This window comes from Pseudorca crassidens, chromosome 2 (assembly GCF_039906515.1).
Source record: "Pseudorca crassidens isolate mPseCra1 chromosome 2, mPseCra1.hap1, whole genome shotgun sequence".
Taxonomy (NCBI): Eukaryota; Metazoa; Chordata; class Mammalia; order Artiodactyla; family Delphinidae; genus Pseudorca; species Pseudorca crassidens.
In genome coordinates this window covers 155,846,974-155,861,270 of record NC_090297.1, presented here as the reverse complement: position 1 = coordinate 155,861,270, position 14,297 = coordinate 155,846,974, and the positions used below count along the sequence as shown (strand labels likewise).

Sequence of the window (14,297 nt, the reverse complement as noted above, 5' to 3'; positions counted from 1 at the left end):
CTTTACTATCATTACTCTGAATTCTTTTTCAGGGAGACTGCCTCTTTCCTTTTCATTTGTTTGGTCTGTTGGGTTTTTACCTTGCTCCTTCATCTGCTGTGTGTTTCTCTGTCTTCTCATTTTGCTTAACTTACTGTGTTTGGGATCTCCTTTTTGCAGGCTGCAGGTTCATAGTTTCCATTGTTTTCGGTGTCTGCCCCCAGTGGCTAAGGTTTGTTCAACGGGTTTTGTAGGCTTCCTGTAGAAGGGGACTGGTGTCTGTGTTCTGGTTGATGAGGCTGGATCTTGTCTTTCTGGTGGGCAAGACTGTGTCCGTTGGTGTGTTTTGGGGTGTCTCTGACCTTATTATGATTTTAGGCAGCCTCTCTGCTAATGTGTGGTGCTGTGTTTCTGTCTTGCTAGTTGTTTCGCATAGGGTGTCCAGCACTGAAGCTTGCTGGTCGTTTAGTGGAGCTGTGTCTTAGCGTTAAGATGGAGATCTCTGGGAGAGCTTTTGCCGTTTGATATCATTTGGAGCTGGGAGTTCTCTGGTGGACCAATGTCCTGAACTCAGTTCTCCCATCTCAGAAGCACAGGCTTGATATCTGGCCAGAGCATGAAGACCCTCTTAGCCACACAGCTCAGAACGAAAAGGAGAAAAAAAGAAAGAAAGAAAAAATAAATAAAATAAAGTTATTAAAATAAAAAGTAATAAAAATTATTTAAAATAAAAAATTAAAAAGTAATAAGAAAGAAGAGAGCAACCTAGCAAAACAGCAAATCCACTAGTGATAACCAGCACTAAAAATTATACTAAAACAAAACAAAACAAAAAAACAGACAGCCAGAATGCTAGGACAAATGGTAAAAGGAAAGCTATGCAGACAAAATCACACAAAGAAGCATACACATACACACTCACAAAAGGAGAAAAAGAAAAAAATATATATCTCTATATAAAATAAAAGAAAGAGAGCAACCAAATCAATAAACAAATCTACCAATGATAATAAACTTTAAATACTAAACTATGATGAACATAAAACCAAAAACAAATTAGATGCAGAAAGCAAACCCCAAGTCTACAGTTGCTCCCAAAGCCCACTGCCTCAATTTTGGGGTGATTTGTTGTCTATTCAGGTATTCCAGAGAAGCAGGGTACATCACGTTGATTATGGGGATTTAATCTGCTGCTCCTGAGGCTGCTGGGAGAAATTTCCCTTTGTATTCTTTGTTCGCACAGCCCCCGGGGTTCAGCTTTGGATTTGGCCCCTCCTCTGCATGTAGGTCACCTGAGGGTGTCTGTTCTTCCCTCAGACAGGACGGGGTTAAAGTAGCAGATGATTAGGGGGCTCTGGCTCACTCAGACTGGGGGGAGGGGAGGGTACGGAATACAGGGTGAGACTGTGGCAGCAGAGGCGGACATGACATTGCAACAGCATGAGGCACGCCGTGTGTTCTACTGAGGAAGTTGTCCCTTAATCACAGGACCCTGGCAGTGGCAGGCTGCACAGGCTCCAGGGAGGGGAGGTGTGGATAGTGACCTGTGCTTGCATACAGGCTTCTTGGTGGCTGCAGCCAGTAGCCTTAGTGTTTCATGCCCATCTCTTGTGTCCACACTGGTAGCTGCGGCTCACGCCTGTCTCTGGAGCTCGTTTAAGTGGTGGTCTGAATCCCCTCTCCTTGTGCACCCAGAAACAATGGTCTCTTGCCTTTTAGGTAGTTCCAGACTTTTTCCTGGACTCCCTCCCGGCTAGCTGTGGCACACTAGCCCCTTTCAGGCTGTGTTCATGCAGCCAACCCCAGTCCTCTCCCTGTGGTCTGACCTCTGAAGCCCGAGCCTCAGCTCCCAGCCCCCACCCATCCCGGCGGGTGAGCAGACAAGCCTCTCAGGCTGGTGAGTGCCGGTTGGCCCTGATCCTCTGTGCGGGAATCTCTCCGCTTTGTCTTCTGCACCCCTGTTGCTGTGTTCTCCTCTGTGGCTCTGAAGCTTCTCCCCTGCCACACCCATCTCCACCAGTGAAGGGGCTTCCTAGTGTGTGGAAACTTCCTCCTTCACAGCTCCCTCCCAGAGGTGCAGGTCCTGTCCCTATTCTTTTGTCTGTTTTTTCTTTTTTCTTTTGCCCTACCCAGGTACCTGGGGAGTTTCTTGCCTTTTGGGATATCTGAGGTTTTCTGCCAGCGTTCAGCAGGTGTTCTGTAGGAGTTGTTCCACATGTAGGTGTGTTTCTGATGTATTTGTTGGGAGGAAGGTGATCTGTATGTCTTACTCCTCTGCCATCTTGAAGGTCTCTCTAATTCTGTGATCTTTAACCTGGCCTCACCGCTGGGCCCTGACAAACAAGGAGAGAGAAATAAACTCCTGATAAGGACAAAGTTTAGTTTTTATTTTTTTCCTCTTTGCCAGCCCCCTGACATTGGTATGGGAGTTCTAATTAGCAAGAAAGTGGCCATAAAATAGACAAAAGGATGGTAAAAGTGGAGAATAATTCATTAACGTGAGTATTGTGCCATAAATAATTGAGAGTTGACTACAAAGAAGAAAGTATTTCTTAAAAGTCTGTCATTTGGGTTAAGATTTCTTAAACCACTCTGCTTTTTTCACCCTGCCTATATCAATCTCAAATCAATTATCCCATAAAATGCCAATGTAATATTGTGACCAGCATTATCCATTTAACATGTCCTCATCTTTGTACTTGCCCCTGTGTCACTTGCAGTTCTTTCACACAATAAAAGCCTCAAATCAGTAAAGTGCTTTCTTCTAGAAATTCAAAGTGCTTTCTCTATGTTAATGTTTAATTAATTCTCAAAGCATTTCTCTGTGGAGTGGGCATGTAGTAGGAAAAGGAATTATTCTTTCCCTTTATGACACACAGGAAACAGGTTTGAAGAGCATATCATTTCCATCTATTGTGGAATGTGATGTTAATTCAGTTTTGTTCAAAGTCATAGACCATGTTCTTTTCAAACAGAATCATGTTCATTGATTTATTCACTCAATAAATCAGCAAATAATTACTGGGTGCTCTCTATATGTCAAGTCCTGTTCTAGACCCTGGGGATATAGCAGTGAACAGGAGAGGAAAAATGCTTGACCTCGCAGAACTTAAATTCTTTCAGAGGGAGACAGACAACAAACATCGTCAATAAGTAAATTGTATTGTATGTTTGAAGGTGATAAATGCTCTGAAAAAGAAAACAAATCAGTGTAAAAAGGAAGGGGAGTGACAGGAGGGGGCATAACTTCAAATAAGTTATTTAGAGTAGGCTTCACTGAGAGGGTGCCTCAGCAATATCTGAGGGAAGAGCTGTCAGGGCAGACACGCTGGCCGACACCCTGATTTTGGACATCGAACCTCCAGAGCTGTGAAAGAATACATTTCTGTTGTTTAAGCCACTCAGTTTGTGATGCTTTGTTACAACAGTCAGCAAACAAATAAACTATTTCCAATATTTCAAAAATATTAATCAAATTCTATTTTTTTCTAAGGTAAGACTGAAGCTAAAGACAAAGACAACAACAACAAAAACCTTAAATGTCATTGTTTGGGGTGGAATTACATTTATTTGGTGAAGTAACAGGACTTTTACCTGATGCTCAGGAGTTCTATATAGCATGAAAAAATGGATGCATTATTACATTTTACAATTTAATTTGTTTGACAAAAATATCTCAAAATATAGGGTCCATGAGGAAAATGATAAGTGATTTTGAGCGATGATATCTGAGATTCACATATTTACATGGTTTTGGAAAGAAAGAAACAGAAAAACATCCCAAAATATCCATGTTGTTTTGCTGTTTGCAACATAAAAAGTCATTACAGAGGCCAAAAATACAAAAAAGAACATATTAAAGCTTTATGTTCTAAGATCCAGACAGGCTTTGAGAGGTGATCTAGTCTAATTTCCACAGTTTATATATGAAAAATGTGAGTCCTAGAAATGTTAAGGTGATGGACATAATTTTTTTTCCAATATTCTGTAACACAAATTATGAATTGTTTAATGAGGCTTAATAATAACAATAGAAGAAATGGTGAAATGTGTTATTCCTTGAATCTTCCTCCTTGATATTTGCCTTGCAAGGGTAAGTAGTCAGAAGCATTCTTGAGTCATAAATGCACAGAGAGAAAGGTGTAAGTTAGGTATGTGGAGGGATGACAGTGGGATGAGAGATGAGACAGACAATAGAATGAAAGGCATCTTGGTGGGAGACCCCTGGATTTTTTTAAACTCATGCTGTTGCTAGAGGCACTTTTGCACATTTTTTTTCATAGGGCTTTGGAGACACACAGAGGCATGTTTGACTCCAGGCTCTGATAGTTAGAAGGTATATGACCATGGTCAAGTTTCCTAACTTGAACCTCAGTTTCTTTACATAGCTTTTGGGGTAAATTTTGTCAGAAATTGTGAGAATTAAAAAAAATGTATAGGACGAATATAGATATAAATTATGTCTATATATAAATATAGATATGGTAGGAATCCTGTAAATGGTGGTCTTATTAATTTCCTAATGCATTTCAGAATTTCTTGCCTTTGTGTCTTACTGAAAACCTTTTTGTCATCATCTCTACATGGAGATATCCTATCAGTCCTTGAAGAGTTCAGTTTGAATGTCAACCCCTTCCCTTCAGTCAGTTCACATACTTTCTATCATTCAGTTTTGCATTTTCATGTAGTTATTGGTTTCAAGGTTTTAGCTCCCTAACTTGGATTTCTCGTAGAATAGTGAAAAGCACCAGGAAGACTTGGATATGAACTCTGCCAGCCACTCAGTCAGGAAAGTAGAACCACTATTAGTATAATGGAATAAGAAGTGTATTTTAGGAACAATAGTTTACACAATTGAAATATCTGAGAAAAGTCACTACCAGACCCTCTGAGGCCTTTGTGTCGGTGGGCAAGTTGAAGCTTACAGGGATATCTCAGAAGCCAGACATAGCCGCGTGCTGGAGGGGACCATTACAGGAAGCTGGTAGAAAGTCAGCGGAAAGCTATGGTCTTTGCATGGCTACTGCTCCTTTAGGTCCACATTCAGACTCTTGGTATGTGTGTGGTTGCTCATAAGGGTTGGGAATTAGGAATGTCTAAATATGAAGTGAGGGAGAGGAAGGACATGCTAGAACGCTCTGGGACTGTGTGTGCGTCACAGTGTCAAACTACAAAGTCCTTCAGAGAGGAATAGGTGCTATCTCACTCTGTTTTCCTTATTTTGCACAAAGTCCTCCTTTGGCAAACTCTGCTCACGTGCACACAGGGAAGGGGATCTTGGGAAATGTAGTTTTGGCTAACCAAGTTGACACAGTAACAACCAGCACAGCCACTTATTGGTTATGTGGGCTGTATCTGGACAGTTTATGTAAGCTTTCTAATCTTCCCCTTTCCCACTGGTGTATCAGTGTAAAAGACATGACAATTATAACTACCTCTGCAGGGTTTTAGTGAGGATTAAATGAGATAATAATGTAAAGAATGTATTACTAAGTATAAAAATTTCTTATCATATTATTATTATTAGATACATCTATTCATTTAGCTAATGTGCATCTACTGTGTGCCAGAAACTGTACTATGCCTGAGATGTTATATAGCAGTGAGATAAACAGACATTATCCCTGTTATCATGAAGCTGATCAGACACCAATTAGATATTCAAATAGAGGTGTTAAGCAAGCAGATGAAAGACTGGATTTCAGAGCATGGGTCTACATTAAAGGTATATATTTGGGAGTTATTATTATTTAGGAAGCATTTGAAGGTCTGAGTCTGATTTAGCTCACCTAGGGAGTGCTCGTAAATTGAGAGAAGTAGAAGCCCAATGACTGAGATATGAGGCATACCAAAATTTAGAAGTGAAAAAGATAAAGAGGAACAAGCAATGAGGCTGAGAAACAGCAGCCAGAAATGTAGAAAAGAAATAAAAGGGGTGAGCGGATGAGAGAAATAGGTGAGGGAGATTAAGAGGTACATACTTACAGACACAAAATATATGAGTCACAGGTATGAAATGCACAGTGTGGGGCATATAGTCAATAATTATGTACTATCTTCACATGGTGACAGTAACTAGACTGACTGTGGTGATCATTTTGAAATGTACAGAAATATTGAATCACTATGCTGCGCAACAGGAACTAACATAGCCTCACAGGTCAATTAAACCTCAAAAACAAACAAATTCAAAGAAAAACTGATCAGATTTGCGGTTACCAGAAGTAGGGGTGGGGGGGAGGTGGAATTGGATGAAGGTAGCCAAAAGGTACAAACTGCCAGTCACAAGTTAAATAAGTACTAGGGAATGTACTGTACAACATGATAAGTATAATTAAATATAATTAACACTGTGGCATGTTACCTATGAAAGTTGTTAAGAGGAAATCCTAAGAGTTCCCATCACAAGGAAAAAACACATGTTTTTCTTTTCTTTTGTATCTATATGAGATGGTGGATCTTCATTCACTAAATTTATTGTGGTAATCATTTTATGATATATGTAAGTCAAATCATTATGGTGTACACCCTTAACTTATATAGTGCTGTATGTCCATTATGTCTCAATAAAACTAGAAGAAAACAAAAGAAATAACAGCGGTGTCCTGATAACCAAATGTAGAAAGTTTTTGAGAAAGTGAGAGGGATCAACTTTAACTTCTGAAAAGTTGATTCACATGATAATTGAGAACTGACCATTGATTTAGTAACAAGGAAGTCATTGTCAGAATAGAATGGGTTCAAGACAGAATTCGGGTGAGGAAGTTTTTGGTGTAAAAGGAAGCAGAAAAATAGGACAGGAGTAAGTGGGAAGTGTGTCAAGGGAGATTTTACATGTTATCTATAACTGTATCTACATATAGATATCTTATGTACATATCTTACCTAAGATAATCTACACATAGATATCATATCTATATGATGGGTAGATAGATGGATGGGGTATATTTTACACCTCATTCATAAAATATGAAATGTTAGCTCTATTCTGTTAGTTTGTTGATTGATGGGAATGTTCCATCAATGCTGAGCTTGGGTGTCCCCTATAGGGACAGAACCTCTACCTCGAGATGTGAAAGAGAATGACTGCTTGTTTCAGGCAGTTCCTCCTTAAGAGAAAAATGTTCAAACTGAGTGAATATGCCCAGTTATTCTTTCCAAACTTATTAATCCAGTTCATGACAACTTCCCGGAGTTGACGGAGTGAAGGGGAAGAGAGAGGGGCCGAAGGGGAAGAGGTAGTTTTTGGCTATGGTAAGAAGGTTAAGGACATATATAGAGAATTTGAAAAAATGGCAATTTTGCTGAAAAGGATCACAATTTCCAGAGCACACCATGGAAACAGTTTGGGAATTGGGGAAGAGTGGGAGATGGGTCAGTCTAGGGTGTGTGTAAATGTAGTTTGGGCTAGTAATCTTTGCCCTGTAGTATTTAGAACAGAGGATAGGTTGAATAAATATTTGTTCCCTGAGTGAAACCTGACAGGACCTGGGTGGGACGGGGGAAATGCACTGGTGCACATGGCCCCTGGGTTTGTTTTGAACAGTTGTCCTGACCAGGGGTAAGTTCTATTCTTACCTAGGATGTTAGGAGGGGCTGGCTTGATTATTTTCTGTCTCTCCACCACACCTGGCCCAGCTGTGGAAGGAAAACTTCAGGTATTTATAACTTCACAACCCTGCCCCTGAAAGCCAGAGACACAAATTCCTTTTACTATAACTGGGACACAAGTGATTTTTCTTCTTAATGTGGCTCTAATCCTTACAGAAGAATTAGTGACAGCAACCTGAAGAATAATTATGGGGGATCAGCACCCCACACCTTCTTTGAAAACTGCTGGAGGTTGAGAGTAAGTGGGTGAAAGTTCCTCTGAGCACCATCTGTCAGAGAGAGAAACCAGATATTGGGGATGTGCCTTCATTTTAACAGGTGGCAAGATGTTCCCCTCGAGTTGGCAGCCTCCAGATCATTTCCCGTTTCTCTAACTTAGGAGGAAGCTGTGAAAGTCGCAGGCAAACGGGCTGAATGACTCATTTGATCCTGGACATTTCCTTCACTCCTAGGATGTCTCAATATCTCTCTACTCTCGTTATTTAAGCATAACGATGAACAATCATCTTTTTCGCTCGCACAGTCAGCGAAGTCATCAGACACGTGACGAAACTGCCGGCTGCAAGGGGCTCCATCCATTCCTGCACGCCTCCATCCATCCACCCACCTACCCATCGCCCTTCCTGTTCTCCGGCTTACACTCCCATCGCCAGGCCTTCAGCGGCGCGCACACCGCCGGCCCGGGTGTGCAAGGGCCCGGGCTGCGCGCGCTGGGGGCAGGGCGGCAGCTTCCCACAGAGGAGACTGTGGGGCGGCGGGGCCGGAGGGGCCGCGAGGCCGCGCGGAGCCGAGCCCCGCCCCCTAGCCAGCACCTACGGACGCCGGGTCCCACGTGACAGTCCCCTCCTCCCTCCCCAGTCGCGCGCACGGGCCGGGCGTCTCGGTCCCGCGCGCGCTCGTGGTCCGAGAGCCCGGGAGCAAAGCGAAGCGAAGGAGGGAGCGGCGGAGCGCGGGCCGTCAGAGCCCTGTGCCCGCGCGGAGGTGATGAAGCTGGCCGCGCGCTGACACCGCCGCACCCAGCCGCCGGGAGGAAGGCGCCTCGGGCCGCGACCTTCAGGAGAAGGTACGTGGCTGGGGGTGGGGGTTGGGGGGAGGCGGCGCCCCGGAGCCCCGCGACGCGGTCTTCGGGGCTGACACTGCCGCTGGCCCGGCTCCCGCGCGCGGCTTGGGCTCGCCTGCCATTTGCTGCCGCCGTGAGAGCCAAGCAGGCGAGCTGGGCTTGCTTGTTTTCCCCTCAGTGCCTGGTCACTCTGAGGCTTCCGCAGTTAGGTGCTGCTCACAGTGACCCAGGTAATTGCCTAAAGGGCCGACCTCCCACCTGGTCTTGTTTCCGGGACACCTTCTGATGCCTTCTTGCAAAGGTTGGGCAGGGTTACGCCGTGACTTCCGAAGCCGAGTGGGCCGAGGGGAGAGGAGCCAGTGGCCGGCAGTGCAGGCAGGTGAAAGTCGGAGAAGCTCCCTGACTCTGTGCGGGAGACCTAGGGGAATGAAGACGAAACACATGACTGGAGAATGGCTCGGGGAATGGGCCTCTCTGATGCGCCTGCATGCGGGAAACTAGCCAGACACCTGGGAGAAAGTGTGCTGCCACAGGGTGTTGCCTTTCTGCCCATTCGGGGAAAACACCGAAGATACTGTGGAGATGCAGTATTGGGAGAGAAGAGAACTCATAGGATGGAAATGGTAACGGTGGTTTTTTTTTTTTCAGTGAGCCTTAAACACTTTAAAAAATGAGTACCCAGAAAATCAAGTCAATTAAAACCATAGTCAAATGACTATTTTAACTAAAAGATTGTCATTCATTTCTTACTTATAATTCCCTGGGAGTACTGTAGGTGTAAATTCAGTTTTTTGTTTTTTTTTTTTTAAATCTATTTCTGTGCTATTTCTTGCAAGCCAGCCCCAGCATTTAAGCATGCTCCATTGTGGGATGGGTGCTGTGGTTGGGGGAGATGAATCAAGAGTCAACCTTCTTAAGGGCTTCCCTGGTGGCGCAGTGGTTGAGAGTCCGCCTGCCGATGTACGGGACACGGGTTCGTGCCCCAGTCCGGGAAGATCCCACATGCCGCGGAGCGGCTGGGTCCGTGAGCCATGGCCATTGAGCCTGCGCGTCCGGAGCCTGTGCCCCTCAACGGGAGAGGCCACAACAGTGAGAGGCCCGCGTATCGGCAAAAAAAAAAAAAAGTCAACCTTCTTAAGTACTACCATTAGGATCTCACTGATGTCTCTCTGACTCTTGCAGGGAGGAGTGATAATTCTTGTATCTAAGAGTGGACCACGTGTGTGGTGACATGGCCCAGGGGAATAATTATGGGCAGACCAGCAATGGGGTGGCAGATGAATCACCCAACATGCTGGTGTACAGAAAGGTAAGGATTTCTTCACTTTCGTGGAAAAAGGGAAACTTCTGGCTTCCTTGAATTTTTTTTCCCTCAGATCAATTTTGTGGCCTTATGGATTCTCCAAATCCCCAGTGACTGCACATTATACTTGAGGATGATCTGACATTCTCAAGTAATGCATATGTGTAGAGACACAGTGAAGTAAATGAGGCTACTCATACTGTGTTCTCACACTTTCCCTGGTGATCTTACATAGATTAATCCGCAGTCAGCAATAGCAGCAAGTTTGGACATCCCACATATTTTGTTTGTTACATACATGATTTTATAGCATCTGTAATAGATTTTAGAAGCTTTTTCTTATACTCCTTCTAAGCATTTAGGTTATAATGATTATATAAATGTATAACATTTTAGAAATGAAAATAGACTACTTTGCAATTCTGGGGCAAGAGTGAATGTGGCTGTGAATGTATGGGTGGTTTAATAATTTTAATTAAACAATTCCAGTTTTTTTTAAGTTAAATCTTAGCTTTAAAGCCACCATAATAAAGGTGTATTTGAATATTGTGTATGCTTCAGAGTGGTTGCTTAGGTGAGTTCATTCTGGTTATAGTCAACAATCTTCCTAAAATTCAGGAAGCAGTATTTTTTATTTAACTTCTGTACCATTTGTTTCTGTTGCTTTTTATGCTGGGATTATTTTTCTTTAGCATATTATCTGTAGTGCTTATGGGGCAAGATTTCTTTAGTTAACACTAGCAATGGTAAAAAGGAAACCAGACCTCGAAATGAAGGAAATTGTTAAAGATTTTGATTAGTGTGAGCACATTGAAGAGTCTAGGATGAGTTTGCTAGAGGATCAGAACTGGTTATGAATAAAGATGAAAAGCTTTCCACCTTGACCTATACTAAATGAAAACTCTCCTTCTATGTGAGCCAGGATGATTAAGAGGTGGTGATGATATGTGTTTGAGGAAATCTTGTTATTGCTTTGATGTGAATATGCATGGACATCCTGTCAATGCTAGCCTGGTAGACCGTAGTGTATTGTGTACCTATGAATGCACTTTTGTGGGTCTGGGATAGCACAGTAAAACTTTTTTCCCACAGGGAAAAAAAATTGCCTATTTTAGTCTTAAAGCATCCCAACTGGATAAATCAAGAAAATAATCCACTTGAGCCTAAGTTATTACTGTTATTTTCCTACATTGATTGAAATTACTGGATATTTGCCCATTCTGTATAGATGTGGTTCTGAGAAGAACTATCTTAGGGGCAGTTATGTGTTTTTTAAAGAAGTTATAATATTCTTTATTGTTTTGTATGACTGAATATTGTAATATGCAAGATGTGAGAATTGTAAATTCTACCTTATAGGTTTGTGCAATGTCGAGAGTTGGACTTCTGTAAAATTATCAGTAGTTAGCTATTTTTGTTAGGTCAAACACTATATTCTCTGTTTCCCTATTAAAGATCAGGGGCTGAATTGATTGGACACCTAACAGTTAATCTTGATTAGAAATAAACTTAATATGACATCAGTCTGTGTCTCATTTAGTCAGTTATCATGAGAATATGTGAAAAATGAGGCTAGGAGTTTTATAGATAGTTATTGGATTATTTAGTGTACCTAAGCTTCATATTGCTAATTTTGAAACACTCTATAAATTGTTGTTTAGCATCAAATTGCCGTTAGGGCTACTTATAAATTAACAGGTTATGATAACTTCAGGGAGAGAATGTAATGCCTCATTTCTTTTAAGCATTTGTATTCTGTTGGGTAAGGTTGGAACTGCTTGTGCTACTTCTTTGCCCTCCTTTTCCTAGCTTTTTGTTTAGGGTAATGACACATACAATTTATTTCTAGAAAAGATTTCCCTGATAAATCATTGTTGGAAAAAAGTTGACACCAGTAAATTTTACTCATAATGCTTACTTATGCATTTCCTGTCTATCCTTTTATTCTCTGAACATATATCTTTTTGTTTGTGATATAAATAATAATATATAAAGAAATACCAGATAATTTGTATAAAGAAACACAGTTGTTCTTGGTTAGCATTTGCTGGTTACCAAGTCAAATGGTCCATGTCTGTAGACAGACATACAACATGATGTTATATGACCATTTTACCTCTGTTTTTTGTATCTTATGTGGGCTTTGACATTTAATATCTTCTCAGTAGAGGCCAGATTTTAATGTGAAGAACAGCAGAATAGTTGGAGAGGGGTAAAAAGGAAAGGAGTAGGTTGACTCCATATGTCAACTGCTCAACCTGCATGAAAGAATAAGCGACTTGTTACAAATGCTTATTAATCATGAAGTCAGTCAAAGGTTAGGAAAGAGCTTCAGCCTCACAGTGCATTGCTTAGTATCAGTGAAGAGAATAGTTAGAGAAATTGCTGTTTTATTGATTCATGCCAATTTTCCACTTCTAGTTCACTGTTGAAACACAGTTCTTAAAGTGGGTTCTGTGTTCTCACCACTTCCCCTCCCTGCAAGCCACCTCTTGTTTACTGCCCAGGATTCTGATGGTTTATACCTACTAAAGATATGCATGTGCTGTTTCCATTTTTTCTCGGTAGATTATGAATGAGGTTTAGGAATATTCTTGTGCGGCAGAGAAAACAGTGAATGGTTGTCAAAGTGTGATGCACAGAAAAGAGCTGGGATTTGTGAATTTCTTGTGTTCATCTGATGTCTCTCCATTATGATTATCCTCATATGGATTATTGGAATTCCTCAAAATAATGGGAAAGTTCCAGGGATCTTTTTTCCATGGAGAATTCCTTAGCGATGTTCGGGAAAAATGTATTTTCAGTGGGTAGAACTATGATCCTCCAGGCAGAGTGAGTGCTGCCATAGTGAGGGCTACAGGCATTAGTAACACTGTTACCGACCAGGGTTCTTGGACTCCTTAATCAATAGAAATTGATAAGAGGCCAGATGAGAAATTCAGGCAAGGGTTTATTGGGATGCCCACTGCAGCACAGGGGGGTGAAAACAAGGAACAGTTCCCCTTGCTTGCTGCCTGAGTGGAGGGTGAGCTGGTCCCTTAAATGGGGTGAGGGGAGGGGCGGGTCCAGGAGACTGGACTGGAGGTATGGCTTGGGTGGTCTGCCCACTCCCTTGGTGATGCTGGGTGCAGGGATCATGCACAGCACCCTGCTTTTGCTCTGAACGCCTCATAAGTGGCAGTTGGGTTTTTGGTCTTTTTGTATCTTGTTCATAATTTGCCCCAGCTGCACATGCACACAGTTATTTTTAGTCCCTTATAGTTTCTTTGTATTCTGTTGCTGCAGGAGACGTTCATCCAGGTGCAAGCACTGCAGCAAAGGGTCCCAGGTCCCAGCCTGTCTCAACACTGCCTCACAATCAGGGTTGGTACCTGCAAATCAGTCTCGGATATTTGCCAGTACCTTTTTGGCTTAATGTGAGGGCTCTCTGTAGGCTTCATTTGATATAAGAGGTACATTAAAAAAATCCATATGGACAAAATATTTTCCTTACAAATTTTTCAATTTATAATGCTGCTTTTTTTTTTAATAAGCAAGTGATTAAGTTAGTGTGGTTATGTCATTTTATGTATTTGAAAACATTCAAAAGTTTATAAAATGTGAAGCTTAACCACTTTTATTTCTGGGGTTTCCTAAGCTCCCTTCAGATAGACCTTAACTAGAAGGGAATAGAAATAATCAACTTCTTTAAGAAGAGACCCACCTAGCTCCAACTCACCTTGGATTCAGACTAGCTTCTTGAAATGTAGTGAGGTGAAAAGTATGTAGAGGTGAAAACTCAGAACTCAAACACTACTGTCATTCTTGGTCTGCTTTGGGTAAAACTCTCATTCCTGGGGGTGGTACTGGCTGTAAAGGATCGCTGAGCTAGAACCCAGGGTTACAAGGAGACACATTGTAAATTTGGTGTCTGGCCAGCATGCTGCCCACTAGACAGTATACATCACTTTTTGTCCAGAAGCTGACGTTCCTGCATTTGAAAAACAAAATTTCTAGGGCACCTTGGGGCCAATATTTCATATTGGCTGGAATGCTGGCTTCTTACTAGCAAGAATGCTCAAAATGACCAATAATTTCTGTTATTATTGCAGCAACAGTTTATCTTCCGGTTGTCAGAAAAGAAAATGAAAATATTTTCCTCATTCACTGTTTTAGTGGAATGAACACATATTTTGGAAATAGCAAACCTATAAAGTTCACTGTGCCTCTCCCCTCCCCCCCACCTTTTCCCTTACCCATTCTCTCTTCCCCTCCTCTCTCTTCATTTTGCATCTAGTCACTCTCATTCCGTTTGCTTCTTCCTTTTCACTTTTCAAAAACGACTTAAGTGGGGACTTCCCTGGT

At 42.0% G+C, this 14,297-nt stretch overlaps 1 protein-coding gene across 11 annotated transcripts in view; it reads left to right on the top strand.

Moving 5' to 3' along the window:
- The first annotated feature begins 8,463 nt into the window (after positions 1–8,463).
- RGS7 (regulator of G protein signaling 7) overlaps positions 8,464–14,297 on the top strand; it is a 614,677-nt gene continuing 608,843 nt past the window's right edge. For 2 of the 11 annotated variants that reach the window (XM_067729461.1, XM_067729465.1), the window contains exons 1-2: positions 8,468–8,653; positions 9,833–9,959. In XM_067729461.1, the coding sequence (XP_067585562.1) occupies positions 9,882–9,959 (78 nt within the window). In that variant the 5' untranslated portion in view covers positions 8,468–8,653; positions 9,833–9,881. Of the gene's footprint in view, positions 8,654–9,832; positions 9,960–13,238; positions 13,317–14,297 lie in introns of all 11 variants that reach the window. The other 9 variants (XM_067729459.1, XM_067729462.1, XM_067729464.1 and 6 more) reach the window with 8 other exon arrangements.